Raw genomic sequence first — 15,304 nt, forward strand, 5'->3', positions numbered from 1 at the left:
ATAGCTCAATCCCACACCCAAATCATTGGGAGAGACAGTGCAGGATTGTTTGGGGTAAGAAGACATGTACCAGGTACCATTTACTGCTAAAATGACGAACTGTTGTCCGATTTGACTTCCACCACTCCTGATTGCACTTCTGATCCTTCCTCTACCCCCTTACCACTCATATTTTATGTGGCACTTCTCCCTGAAGTCCGTACTTGCTGTGAAGACTTGAGGTACAACTACACTCGTGCACACATTACAGTAACCTGTCAGATTCCTGTGGACTGCTTGGGACAAGAAGCCTCTATTTTTAAGCGTAGTGGATCAGCAAGAGGCCTTTCATCTCTGGTATATTGCTTTCAAATCCAGCTCAGAGAATGTCTCCCATATTTGCAAGTTTTAAGGGGTGCTATGTTTGGGTAGTGTCAGCACACTTCCTAGTGGAGAAAGGCCCAAAACTGCTATCAACTTGGGAAAGCCCTCCGAGGCAACAGACTCGACTTAGGTGCCTTAGATGTGGAGTGTTCCATCCCTCAGTAATGACATCTCTCTCTTTTGGATATCTTTTCATTCACTTCGGGCCTTATCTAGTATCTTAAACACTTAGATGCTGAAAGGATGTTCCCCCTTACGGGAGAGACTAGAACTAGGGGGCGCAGTTTAAAAATAAGGGGTCTCCCTTTTCAGGCAGAGGTGAGGAGAAATAATTTTGAGGGTCATGAGTCGGTGGAATTCTATTCCCCAGAGCGGTGAAGGTAGAATCATTGAATACAGAGACCGGGCCCCGTATCCAGGAAGCTTGGGACTGGATATGGAATTTGGAAATTTTATAGATTTTTGGTCCTAGGCCTAGCATATATTTACAATACATGAACTAAAGTATGAAAAATAAAGGAATAAAAGTATTTTATTCACATTGTTACTCAGGACACCAGCTTCAAGCATGGTCGGTTTTTAGGTCCTTTTGGATTTTGTAATGCCGGATAAGGGTCCGGTGCCTGTATTTTTAAGGCAGGAGTTAGATTGTTGACTAATAGGGGATTCAAAGGGTGTAAGGGGTAGGCAGGAATGTGGAGTTGAGGCCACGATCAGATCAGTCATGATCTTATCAAATTGCGAAGCAATCTTGCGGGACCGAATTCTCCGAATACTCTGAATTCGCACGTTTGTCCTGGTTTGTCTGTGCCCCCTTATCCTGGATTCCCACAACAGAAGTAGTAGTTTCTCATTAAAAAAAAACACTATAGATACAAATAATGTTGAATGTTAAAGGCATTTGTAGGTGAAAGTTATTGATGAGTTCCCCTTAATGCAGGGCTACCACTATTTGTATCGTCCAAAAATTGGGGTGCTTGGTTGATATACGCCTTGTACAAGGCCAGAGCATTTTTGAGATGCAACATCAGAGTCCTCCAGTTCTGAATATTAAAACTGTCAGGCAGCCATTCCAAAACTACACTGGCCACTTCCAAGCTGGTTATCTGACCTGAACAAACATGCACGTTTTGAGTGCTTGTCCTCAATGGTGCTGAGTTGTTTAAATACCAGCGTAAGTGCCCAGAATCGGTGACTCGTTACTTGCTGAAACTGGATGTTCTGACTTCGCCACTCAGGACAGGTTGATGAGGACTCTCTGTTTTATGTTTCCCCTCTTAGCAACCCAGTCGTACCAGTGGTATTCGTGGGGCCCTCCGAACATGCAGTGCAGACTGTGCGCAGCTTGCTGGAATTACTGGAAGAAATACGGTGGCCTCAAGATGCCAACAAGGCTGGAGGGTGAGAGACCTGGGCCCAATCGTAACAGCTCAGTAAGTGCTACAACTTTCTGATTAAAAGGGGCGGTGGAGAGAAAGGGGAAGTATTTAGTCTGGGTGTCTCAGGGTTTTGCTTTAATGTCACTACAGTGCATTCTCCTTATAGAAAGCAGAAATGTAATGTCCAGTATTTGAAAAGAGGAGCTCACAAACTCAGGACGTAGGGTTAAGAAAGTTTGGAAGACATTTCCACCCAAAGTTGTGGAATAAGTTATCAGACAATGTTATGAGCAGCTAGTACAGACCAGATTAAAAGACAACTGGAGAGCGAATGGATTGAGGAATATGAGAGTGGAGGGCAGAGGTTTGGGTGATTTGTGATGGAACTGAGCTCAGTGCAATTTGGTCTTGTCCAGTTGTTAATTCCTCTGCACTTGAGGCTGCAAATTTAAACCCGATTTTCAAATTGGGATTGCCTAGGAATGGGTGCCACCACATGCAGGGGATCCTGAGGAGTGAGTGTCCAAGTGCAACAGTGGCCAGAATTTTTCGGGCCCCTCCCGCTGGCGAGATCTCCTGGTCCCGTCAAAGTCAACAGATATTTGAACGTTTCCCCCGTGGCAGGGCCGGAAAATCCCGGCCAATGTTTCTGGAGGAGCCTTTTGGAGTGGAACAGTTCTTCCAGTGATGTGTGATGGCCCAGGAGTGGACATTGTTTCTTGGAGTTCCTGAGGGGAACAGTATTCTTTTTAATATTCTTCCATGGGATGTGGGCGTTCACTGGCAAGGCCAGCATTTGTTGCCCCATCCCTAATTGTCCATGAGCTGAGTAGCTTGCTGGGCCAATTCAGAAGTTAGTTAAGAGTCAGCCATATTGCTGTGGGTCTGGAGTTACATGGGTAAGGACAGCAGATTTCCTTCCTTGGAGGACATTAGTGAACCAGATAGGTTTTTGTAGTGTGCCTGGAGAAGTTCTGACGGGCATTGATATTTGTTCCATCAGTACAAGAAAAAGTTTGAAAACAAGTTTCTGAAGCCCGAATGCTTTTGGATAACATCCCCGTGGTTTTTCTCGTACAGATAGCTTTAAAAATGAAGCTCCTGCAAAGTTGATCTTTTCCTTAGATTCCACGTGAGCTGTGGAAGAAGAGGCTGAAATGCTTTTATCTGATTCCATGCTTTGTTTGTGATGCAGACTTTACAGCTGAAACAATTGCTGCATTACATAGGTAACTAGTACTGTGTGCTTTGTTCAACATACGCTGCCTAACTGCGACTGTTATTAATCTTGTAGAATCCCCATGGGTATTGGGTGAAGAATGCCAACCCCAAGTTCACACTGAAGACGCGGCAGGCTTTCTGTCTTCAAACAACAAGACTAACTAAAATTGCACGGTATTTCTGTCAGAACCTGTTCCGCCCACGGCAGGCAGCACGGCGTCCCTTTATACCAATCAACAGTGCGGCTATCAAAGCAGAATGTGAGTTGCTGTGGAACTGTAACGGACTACCCCTTCTGTGTAACTCTCACCTAGCTGATTACTGTTCCCTGACTATTCCACCACTTTCCATCTCTCCTAAATTGGAGCCTAACTCTGCTCTCCAGATCCTAACTTGCACCATGACCCGTTCACCATCTCCCGTGCGCTTCATGACAGGCATTTGCTTCTGGTTCACCAAAGCCTCAATTTTCAAATTCTATCCCTGTGTCCAAATCCCTCCATGGCCTCACTATATACATGTTCAAGGCTGAAATATATAGATTCTTGAAGTTGGGGCAGAGATCAGGTCAGCCATGATCTTATTGAATAGCAGAGCAGGCGTGAGGGGCTCTATGCTCCTGTTTATGTTCATATCTCTATAAGCTTATCCAGCTTTCCTGAGTACCCTGCATTCCTCCAATTCTGACCCTGCACAGCCTGAATTTCCTTCACTTCACCATTGGTAGCTGCACCACGCCTTCAACTACCTAGGTTTTAAACTCTCTCTCCCTAAACCACCACCTCTCTCTGTCTTGCTACTTAAAACCTACCTCTTTGACCAAGTTTTTGGCCATCTTTTCTAATATCTCTGTGCCTCAGTGTCAAATTTCATTTGGTGCTCCTGTAAAGTGCTTGCAGATGTTTTGAAATGTTAAAGGTGCTATATAAACACAAGTTGTTGTTGTTGTTGTTGTTCAACCAGCAAGGACCTCGTTCCACTTTGTTGTTCAGAACAAAATGGTTGGTTAAACGTTCAGGAGGTAGTGACCATAACCAAACATTCTACATTCCTACCATCAGCACTTGTACCTTGGAGCAATTTTGGTGCTTTAAAGTCTTTCTGGATCAACTCCGCATTGAATTGTGCACCAACTTAACATTATTGCCATGCTGGGATTAACAAAGTGGCCCTTAATCACTCACCCGATTGCATGCTTTGTTACTAATGGTTGATTTGATTTTGTTGGACACTGGGCTGGTGAAGCCATTTATGCACAATATGAGGGCTGGTGTGCTCTTTTAATAACTCACACGCCACTTCAACTTAAAAGTGACTCTAAGCTGTTGAAACCTTTATCTGTGATATTTGCAGTTGGCTTACCTGTGAACCACAGTGTTAGAGGCTCCTTTCACAGCCTAATGGCCCTGACAGTTGAGACTCAGGAGAGGGGGATATACACAGTATTTAATAAAAATTGCAGATTTTAAAATATGCAAATGGTGTTGCTCTCTACTCAGCCTCAGTAAAGATTGTAATGCTCGATTAAAATCGAGTAGGGCATTGGTAATACTCGATAAAATAGAGCACAGACAACAGCCAGTCAGTTCATTGTGCCTATGTCAACCTTTGAAAGAACTATTCAATTAGTCCCAACTCTTTTCCCACAGCCCTGTAAATTTAACCCCTTCGAGTTTATATCTCATTTCCTTTTGAAAGTCAGTATTGAATTTGCTTTTGATGCAGAACATTCCAGATTGATGCAGTTGCTTTCTTTTAAGAAAGAAAAAATTTCTTCATCTTTCTCCCCAGAGTTCTTATGTTAACTCTTGTCTCCTCTGGTTACCATCCTGCCAGCAGAAACAGTGTCTCCTTATCTACTCTTATCATATCTTTATTAAATCCCCCTTAACTTTCTCTCCTTGAGGACAGTAAACCCAGCTTCTCCAGTTTTTTCCATAGAACACTAGGCCCTCATCCCTGGAGCCATTATAGTAAATCCCCTCTGCAACTAATCCAAGACCATAGATTTAAGGTTTTGGGCAAGGGATGCAGGGGGACATGTGAGAGAGAACTTTTTTTACGCAGTGAGTGATAGTGACCTGGAACTCGCTGCCTATGAGGGTGGTGGAAGCAGTGACAATGAATGATTTCGAAAAGAAATTGAATGGGCACTTGAAGGAAATAAACTTGCAGAGCAATGGGGCTAGACTGGGGGAAATGGGATTGATTGGGTTTCTCCACGGAGAGCTGGCATAGACTCAATGGGCCGAATGGCTGCCTCCTATGCCATAAATGACCCTGCTCTTGACAGCTTTCCAAAAGTGTTTTGCCCAGAATTGGACACAATGCTCAAGCTTAAGGCTTAACCACTGATTTCAAAAAATTTGACATAACATCCTTGCTTTTGTCCTCTGTGCCTCTACTTATAAAGCTGAGGCTCTCACAAGCTTTTTAACAGCTTTATCAACTTGCCCTGCCACCTTCAAAAACTGTGTATGTAACACCATCAACCCCCACGTGTCTCAATTCCTACAGTCCCTTAAAATCGGACTATTTAATTTTATTACCTCTTATGATTTTCCTTACAAAACGCAACACTTCATAAAATGTGCTCCTGAACGAAGTGCACTTTGTCTTGTTTGTATGCTGTAAGATGGATAACTGGCAGGGTAATTTTTGATAGAGAGTGTTTAGAGGACTAGTTTTGTGTTTTTATTTGTGCCTATATTATGACATTCTCTTACATATGAGTTTTATCATGGAGTATGGGTAATTGTGGAAGTATATGCCAAAATAACCTATTTCTTCATAGGCTTTCCCCCGAGTGATCTGTAATTGTCCAGTTGTGGGATTTATGAGTTACACTGCTTCTGATGTGATGTGTTGAATGTGTTCTCATTGGCTCCTGGTTCACAGATTTACTTCATTTCTGTCAAACTATCAATTGCTATCACAAAAACAGAATTACCTGGAAAAACTCAGCAGGTCTGGCAGCATCGGTGGAGAAGAAAAGAGTTGACGTTTCGAGTCCTCATGACCCTTCGACAGAACTTGCGTTCGAGTCCCATAAAAAAACTAAAGTTGTTGAATTCAATATTCAGTCCAGAAGGCTGTAAAGTCCCTAGTCGGAAGATGAGGTGTTGTTCCTCCAGTTTGCGTTGGGCTTCACTGGAACAATGCAGCAAGCCAAGGACAGACATGTGGGCAAGAGAGCAGGGTGGAGTGTTGAAATGGCAAGCGACAGGGAGGTTTGGGTCATTCTTGCGGACAGACCGCAGGTGTTCTGCAAAGCGGTCGCCCAGTTTACGTTTGGTCTCTCCAATGTAGAGGAGACCACATTGGGAGCAACGGATGCAGTAGACTAAGTTGGGGGAAATGCAAGTGAAATGCTGCTTCACTTGAAAGGAGTGTTTGGGTCCTTGGATGGTGAGGAGAGAGGAAGTGAAGGGGCAGGTGTTGCATTTTTTGCGTGGGCATGGGGTGGTGCCATAGGAGGGGGTTGAGGAGTAGGGGGTGATGGAGGAGTGGACCAGGGTGTCCCGGAGGGAGCGATCCCTATGGAATGCCGATAAGGGGGGTGAAGGGAAGATGTGTTTGGTGGTGGCATCATGCTGGAGTTGGCGGAAATGGCGGAGGATGATCCTTTGAATGCGGAGGCTGGTGGGGTGATAAGTGCGCACAAGGGGGACCCTATCATGTTTCTGGGAGGGAGGAGAAGGCGTGAGGGCGGATGCGCGGGAGATGGGCCGGACACGGTTGAGGGCCCTGTCAACGACCGTGGGTGGAAAACCTCGGTTAAGGAAGAAGGAGGACATGTCAGAGGAACTGTTTTTGAATGTAGCATCATCGGAACAGATGCGACGGAGGCGAAGGAATTGAGAGAATGGGATGGAGTCCTTACAGGAAGCAGGGTGTGAGGAGCTGTAGTCGAGATAGCTGTGGGAGTCGGTGGGTTTGTAATGGATATTGGTGGACAGTCTATCACCAGAGATTGAGACAGAGAGGTCAAGGAAGGGAAGGGAAGTGTCAGAGATGGACCACGTGAAAATGATGGAGGGGTGGAGATTGGAAGCAAAATTAATAAATTTTTCCAAGTCCTGACGAGAGCATGACTCGAACGCAAGTTCTGTCGAAGGGTCATGAGGACTCGAAACGTCAACTCTTTTCTTCTCCACCGATGCTGCCAGACCTGCTGAGTTTTTCCAGGTAATTCTGTTTTTGTTTTGGATTTCCAGCATCCGCAGTTTTTTTGTTTTTATATCAATTGCTATCCTTTGGTTACAGCTAACATTGCATTCTCACCCTCACAGGCACTGCTAGACTTCCAGAAATCGGAGAGAAGGCAATTAAACTCAAACCTTTCATCAGGAAGTCACTGGAATCCATAGTAAAATACCTGGGTAAGCAATCACATGTTCAATCTGGCTTATTAGCCACCAAGTCTCACATACACAAAAGATACGTTGATGGTGTTGTGGTGTGTAGTTTGTCAAAAGCAGACAGTGTTGGAATCTGGGGTTTGTACAATGGTTCATCACATTGAGGAACTATGTTCCTAACCACTAGAAACTGATGGGATGAAAGTATTCGGCCTGTTGGCTGCAAGAGTCATACTTGGAATGAATTGGAATATTGTGATCTAATTCTTCCAGCAGCAGCCCATAGTAAAACAAAATCTAGCAGCGATTGCTGAGTGTTTCGATCATCTTCTGTTTCTATTCCAGATTTCCAACACGTATCGCAGCGAGAGCCGGTACCTTCAGTAATCTTTGGGACTGTGCTGGATTATCTCTGAATGCATTGTGTGACCTGCCCTGTCCTTTTACCCTGCAGAACTCCACCCACCTGTGAAGACTGTTTCCAGTCTGGCTGTACATTCAGGCAGTGTGACGCCTGCCAGGATGCCCCCTGTCCTGAACCATGGCTCGCCAACTATTTTGGGCAAGCGAGGATACGAGCAGCACAATGGCATTGATGGTCAGTATATCGTACAGAATAAGCGGGTAGCTGGGCTGCATGATCACCCACCTCAGCAGCCCGTACCTCTAGCTCCAATCTAATTCCAGACCTTTCTGACAGCGTCACTTTGTGCTGTGAACGCCAAGCTGGTGATTTATCTGAGTCATATTGAATTTCATGCAGGAAGTGGGAGCTACTTAGCAATAATTCGTTAATGCTGGCTTCAGACCAAACGTTGTGACTTGCGTGCCCAGGCTGTGTGCAGGTTTCTGCTCTGTACTTGAAGCTCTGGAAACCATGAGCTGGAGGGATGGAGCCTGAATCTTGGATCGGAGTGCGCGCCTCCACCTGCGGTGACACAATGTCACCGACCCAATAATTCTCCCGTTCAAATTGCTTAGTTGGTTGATGACTCCTGTTGTAGCTCAAACTGCACAGAGGGCTTGGGTGAGACTGTGACACTCCAACTTACTAATATGGACTGGTTTACCAGATGGCTCACCCTTGCTAAACGCATGGTGAGCATGTTAAGTCAGCTTAATTGTATGTGGTATTCTATATTGTTCTTCATCACTGTCTGTTGGTCCTTGTTTACCAGGCACTATGAAGAAACGTCTGTTGATGCCGTTTAGGGGTAAGACAATCGCGCAGTCGTGCTCACGGCTACACACTCATCGTGAGTGCTTTGTGTTGTTGCTCCCCTTGCAAATCCCCCTGCTTTGATAACCTCCAAAACAGTCTCCTGCTCATGGCATTTGATCACAGATCAGTTTGAGAACTGCCAAAACACCTTAGAGGCTTCTGGTTGGATCTCACACAAAAGGCTTGTAGAACTCCTTGGGTGTTTAAGCTGGTTTGTGCAGTGAGAGACCCGTCAGTAAGGCTGCTTGAGAATAAATCTGCCCTGCAATCAGGAGCAAGTGGTTTTGATTGCTTGTGATTTACACTGCCTCCCCATTCAAATGGGTCCCTAGCCAACACTTTATCCAGGCGGATTTTACTGTGTCATTCTCTGGAATAAGTACTTAATCTTCAAGAGCCGAGGAGGGGCAGGAGAGAAGGATCTGGACAGATTGCAGTGCTGTGCCTGCCCTTGTCAGGATATAGATAGATAAAATTCCTGCAGTAATACAACAGTCAGAAGGTTCTTGAACAGCCAGGAAATGTTGGCCAAGTGCCTGTGCTGAATTGCTTCAGTGCAGTTTGCTCTCAGGCACCCTCTTGGGCAGAATAATTCGTAAGAGAGTTGGTGGCCATCTATACAGGACTGCTACCCCTTGTGCCCCAGCACAATAGTGAGGGACACTGCTGGTAATCGTTGGGCCACAGTGGAGCTTTTCTTCCCTCATGGCTGGTTAGATAGTGTGACACTGAACACTCTAAAGCAGAAGATTTGTGCTTCAATCCCAGTTTCTGCTGCATTCGCTGACCTGAACCAGAGGTGCAAGTGGGTACTGCAGTTGGTCTCAGAAAACCGGGGTAGGAATTGGCCAGAGTTTCCACTCATGGTCACTAACTAGTTCCCAGCCTGGAAAGTGTTATATGTGGGTGCGAAACAAGAGTTGGGTTGGCTCAGCTGTCTACACCCACTGTCTAGTCATACAAGGGGGGTGGCTCTTGTTTGAGCCGGCTCAGTGGGGATGGGCCATTGTAGGGTTCCTGATGCCTGTGGAACCAATCATAGAATCAGCCAGAGCCTCCAATGCAGAGAACAGGAGGAGGCTGGAAAGAACAGATTCTCACTTCAAAATGGCTGTGTTTTAGAACCTGTGCTGGGTCAGCAGGAGGGGTGGGTTTAGGGGGCCTGGAGCTATAGTAGGTTTTGGAGTTGGTGGTGAGGGGTCAGGAGAGGGGCCATTTTTAAATTCTTTTGCCTGGCTTTTTGAGATGGTTCAGTGGATGTTTTGGAGTGTTATCGGTTTGCCATACTCCTGGCTTATGCCCTACTTGTTTTCACGGATTTGTGTCCCATTTCCTGTACAATAGAAGCTGCAAGGCAGTTATAAAGTTCAGTGGCACCAAATCCCCATGATTTATGCAACTGCTTTTAACTCCCTTGCTGTTTGTTATTGTGTGTGTGTGAGATATATACCATGCAGTGACTTTGTTCCTCAAATCTTTAAATGCAGTGCAAACCAGTTCCCTCACTCCTTGCTAACTATATAATGAGCTGGGCAGTGGTTACATGAAGGACATTTGGGTGATGAATCATAGAACCATGAGTTAGTCACTGTATTGTATGTGTTATGTGTGTATTCTCGCTTGAATGGTGTCACCTTGTGTCTGTTAGCTAGTCATTATCCCATGAGTCTGAATGAAATGCACTGTATTTTGATTTGAGAATAGCCTGCTGCAGTTTTGGAAATCAGTTGTTGCACAAGGTAATGATGAGGCAATCCACTGGGCCCATCATCCCATCAATCCCAACGGCCACTCCTCTGTTTAGCATTCAACAACTCTGCCATTTTCATCCCTTATTCTTCCAGGGAGTGTTGAGGGTCAGCATCAAGTAGCCCAGGTCACAACTTATAGTTCCAGTAAATCCCCTCCTATCTGCTTCAGCCCCAGAAACTTACCCCTCATTGTACCAGTGATGTTTTCCTCCATTTCCCACACCCCTCTTTCTGTGTTTGTTCAGGGTGAAATGGCCAATGGGGGAGTTTGTGTTTTCACCCATGCTCAGTGCCCCAAGCTCATCTCTCATGGGATCCTTCCAACTGAGGAGGCTTCATTCTATTTGTCCAGGCTGGACTTGAACCCAGGCCTCAGGTACTCAGCCATTGTCTAACCTAACTCCCCCCATCTGACAAACTGAACCAAGTAGCAATTTCCCAGCCAGTATAAGAAAGCTTGTCGCAAAGTGAGCTGTTTGGTGAGATTTTTTGTGTTTTATATCTTAACTTATTACATGAATTTATTGCTGTATTTGGAGAAACTTCAGTGAGTTCTCCAACTTCTATTGTTGCTGTGGGATTTGTGCAGCAGTGTGTAATGCACAGAATGCACACTCTAGGGGAGTCCGCATAATGGAGCTATCCCACCACCACCCGTAAACTACCCGAGAAGAGTTGGGACCGGGGTTGGAGAGTTAGCCATGTTCATTCCTGAAATAAATTTACAATACTTGGGCCTAATTCAGAAGGTAAAGATAGGCAGAGGGTGGATGAAGTGCATAAGCAAGCCAGACCTGCTTTGTATTTCATCACTGCCTACAATTTTCAATCCTTGCATTCAACAGTAATGCCTTGGTACAGCTGTCCCCAGAGGGATGCGCTTTGAAGTTCTGGAGCATTTTGATGCCCACATTTGAGTCCGGAATCAGCCATTTGCTTTGGAGGCGCAGGGGTAGGGAGGAACAGGAATTTGTGGGTTCAAAACCAGGAGGTGAACTTGGTGGAAATGTGGTACATGCTTTCAGCCATGCTGCTGTAACTGGAAGCCAGGTTTTTAATTGTGGAATGTAATTCATGTGGAACAATTGAGAATAATGGTGGGAATTCATTAGTGAGGTATGAATTGTGCCTACTTAGTTCTGCTCGCTCTAAATAAATATGGGAAACTCTCAGCCTTTCCACGTCAAACTCCACAATCTATTAAAGTTTCAAAATGTGCGTGTGTGAGAGAATATTTTCTTTTGTGAATTAATGAGAGCTGAATAATTTAATAAATTATACAATAAGCTTGAATGTCAAGAGAGCTGCAGCTCCAGGATCCCTGCTGTAGTCGGAGACTCTTGAATTTTGGTTCAGAACTTTTGTTAAAGTTGCTGTTTAAAAAAAAAATGGCCTTAAATTGAGGGGAAGTGGAGTGAGAAAGTTGCTGTAGTGGCTCAGATGAGCTGTGAGTGCAGGCATCAGTCTGTGGATTAAGAAACCTGCTGTGTGGTACTGCTGAACTGGGGGTAAGGCTGGGCTGCAGTTGTGTTAACTTTGTGAGCACAGCAAACCAGAGGAGATAGGAACTGAATTAAAGGAGGAATCAACCAGTCTTTTCCTTCATCTTTGCTTACAATTCCTGATGACTGCATTCTACAGGAGAAATTGTCCAGGACAACCATTCCCCTGTGTCCAGAGGTCTTGGTCTCAGGTTAACCTGATTCATTTCCCGTCACCTCCCACACCAATGATTTTTAAACCGTGAATGGTTTTATTAATGTCACTCAACACAGTATGCAGCTAGTTTCTTGCTTTTTTTTGCTGTCTGACTATCCAGTTTCAGCACTGCCCCAGCCCATGTGCTGCACTGCATCCTTCCTAACTGCGTGTGGGGGTTGGTTGATAGCTGCCTCATTGTTCTGAAGTTGAAACACCATGTATGGAATTCCTTTCTGTTCGATGTCAGACACATCTTGGAGCTCTAGTGCACTGCCCATCATCCTCTACCAAGATACAATTCCACAAGCGCCAGTGGCTGTCTGTTGTCTCAACCGAGCAAGACTGTCATGCTATCCTCATCTGCATAACTGCACTTGACAGCAGGTGATCAGGAGCAGGAACCCTGGATGATGTCTCCAATGTAACTCCTGGGCACCAAGCCTCGACAGATCAAATGACTAGGTTTGAAGGGAATGTGTCAGTGCTCCCTCTTGCTTTATATTTATGTCTTATTCCTTACTGTGCCAAGGAACAAACTGGTGACCTACCTCCGAGAAAGGCTGTAGGTAGACTGCTTTGAATTGCTGTGTATTGCTTTCATGGACGCTGTCACTGATGAGCTCTCGGTGTTAGAGGGGGTGGCGGTGGGGGTGATGGTAATTCCTGCATGGTCCGTGGAGGTTGAACTCATTGACAAGATGAGGAAACTAGTTGAAATATGCAATCCACGATCATTGCCAGTGCATTTAGCATGAGTTTGATCATTAGCACTGAGTCCCTGGATATTTAAACACACTTCATGCTAAGAAAACCCATTGATGGAGCCTGGGTGCAGAATCTTTTCAGGTGAGGACATTTCAGTCAGGGAAGGAAGCAGAAATGACACACACCAGACTGGTTTCCCCAGAGCCTGTATGAATATTTGCTCACTGCACAGTGTATTTGTCTGCAAACTGTTTTCCCCTGCTGCACAGTTGGAGATGAGACAGGCTTGTTGTTGTGTAATCATCAAACGCATTACTGATCCTGTTCTTCTTGCTTCACATTTAGCTAATCATGGACAAGTTAGACAAATGGTAAGTGTTTATTACACATGATGAATGTTATGTTTTTATACAGCTTTTTAAATTTTTTTCTTGCATATGAAGGATTCCATTTCAGGCACCCACTGTCCCCATTAAATACTCACTTGCAGGACAGGTACAGTGCAGGGTTACGTGCAGAGTGAAACTCTCTGCACACTGTCCCCATCAGACACTCTGAGGGCAGCTACAGCACAAGGTTGGATACAGAGTAAAGCTCCCTCTGCACCTTCCCCATCAAACTCTCCCAGGACAGGTACCGCATGGGGTTAATTACAGAGTAAAGCTCCCTCTACACTGCCCCCATCAAACACCCACAGGACAGGTACAGTACAGAGTTAGATACAGAGTAAAGCTCCCTCTACATTGTCCCCATCAAACACTCCCAGTGCAGGTACAGCACGGGGTTAGAGACAGAGTAAAACAGACCTTCTGTGCTCAACATGTACCTCAGTCCCAAACCCAGAAAAGTGCATCAACTGCCCAGTCTTGCAAAGATTGTTCATTTCCCTTTTAGCCAGTGAAGCAGAGGGGTAAAATAATTCAAATAACCCCACCCTGATTTCAGATCATAAGAATCACAAAACCAATTTACTGCCTATCTAGAAGCTCTCCAACATTGAGGAAATTAAGGTAATTAATATCAGCAAAGAAAAAGGTCTGGAAAAACTCAACGGTCTAAAATTTGACAAGTCCACAAGGCCTGATTGCTTATCCCCTTGGGTTCTAACAGATGTAGCTGCAGAGATATTGGATTCGCTGATTATGATTTTCCAAAATCCTCAATTCTGGAATGGTCCCACTAACACTGTTATTCAAGAAAGGAGCAAGAGCGAAAACAACCTTCAATCAGGAAACTGCTGGAATCTCTTGAGGTGTCTTAACAATGCACTTAGAAATCGTAGTGTGATTAGTACAAGTCAACATGGCTTTACAAAAGGCAAATCCTGTTTGACAGAGTTATTAGAGTTTTTTGAGGATGTAATCAGTAGGGTAGGTAAAGGGCAATCAGTAGATATAGTATACCTGGATTTCCAAAAGGCATTCGATAAGATGCCACACAAAAGGCTAATTGGCAATATAAAGGCTCATGGAGTTGGGGGTAGTATATTAACATGGATAGAGGATTGGTTAATGGGCAAAAAGCAAAGAGTGGGGATAATTAGGACATTTTCAATTGGCAGGCTGTGGACTGCTGCAAGGCCTCAGCTATTTACAATCGACATTAATGCCTTAGATGAAGAGACAGGGAGTAATATATCTAAGTTTGCTGGTGATACAAAGCTCGGTGGGAATGCAAGCTGTGAGGAGGATACAAAGAGGCTACAAAGAGATACAGGCAGGTTAAGTGAGTGGGTAACCAGGTGGCAGATGGCATATAATGTGGGGATGTCTGTGGTTATTCATTTTGGTTGTAAGAATAGAAAAGGAAAAAATTTTTTTTGAAGTGTGAAACTTGCAAATGTTGTTTAGAGAGACTTGGTTGTACATCCTACAATGAACACAAAAAGTTAGTATGCAGGCGCAGCAAGCAATTAGAAAAGCAATTGGCTTGTAGGCCTTTACTGCAAGGGGATTGGAGTACAGGAATAAAGAAGTCTTCCTGCAGTGTGGTACAGGGCAGAAGTGAGACTACACCTGGAATGCTGTGTGCAATTTTGGTCTCCATATTTAAGAAAAGATGCTTGCATTGGAGGCAGTACAGCGAAAGTGCAGTAGATTGGCCCCTGGGATGAGAGGGTTGTCCTATGATTAGAGGCTGTGTAAATTGGATCTATATTCTCTAGAGTTTAGAAGTATAAGAGGTGATCTTATTGAAACACTCAAGATTGTGAAGGGACTTGACAGGGCTGGGGAATCTGGAACAAGGGAGCATAGTTTCAGGATAAGGAATCAATCATTTAGAACTGAGATGAGAAATTTCTTTACCCAAGGGGTTATGATTCTTTGAAATACTCTACCCTAGAGAGTTGTGGATCAGCTGAAGCTGGGATAGACTGATTTTTGGTGTCTCAGGGATTCGAGGGATATGGGGAGTGGGCGAGGAAGTGGAGTTGAAGCTGAAGGTCAGCCATGATCATGTTGAATGACAGAGCAGGCTTGATGGGTCATATGGTCTACTATTTTTTATGTTCTTGGCTGCCAAGTACAGATCAGGTTCCTCAGGTGTTCTGTCTCTGATGCTCAATAGTCACTGGGGAAATACGAGTTTGCTGTGGCATGC

The 15,304-nt window shown here is 44.8% G+C and overlaps 1 protein-coding gene across 5 annotated transcripts in view; it reads left to right on the forward strand.

Annotated features, from left to right (window-relative positions):
* LOC121272605 (metastasis-associated protein MTA1-like) overlaps positions 1–15,304 on the forward strand; it is a 123,515-nt gene that overhangs the window by 103,975 nt on the left and 4,236 nt on the right. For 4 of the 5 annotated variants that reach the window (XM_041179268.1, XM_041179270.1, XM_041179272.1 and 1 more), the window contains 6 exons: positions 1,645–1,796; positions 3,037–3,223; positions 7,256–7,345; positions 7,779–7,922; positions 8,503–8,580; positions 13,049–13,074. In XM_041179268.1, the coding sequence (XP_041035202.1) occupies positions 1,645–1,796; positions 3,037–3,223; positions 7,256–7,345; positions 7,779–7,922; positions 8,503–8,580; positions 13,049–13,074 (677 nt within the window). The remainder of the gene's footprint in view (positions 1–1,644; positions 1,797–3,036; positions 3,224–7,255; positions 7,346–7,778; positions 7,923–8,502; positions 8,581–13,048; positions 13,075–15,304) is intronic. The other variant, XM_041179269.1, reaches the window with a different exon arrangement.

The sequence above is a fragment of the Carcharodon carcharias genome, chromosome 34 (assembly GCF_017639515.1).
Source record: "Carcharodon carcharias isolate sCarCar2 chromosome 34, sCarCar2.pri, whole genome shotgun sequence".
NCBI classification, from domain to species: Eukaryota; Metazoa; Chordata; class Chondrichthyes; order Lamniformes; family Lamnidae; genus Carcharodon; species Carcharodon carcharias.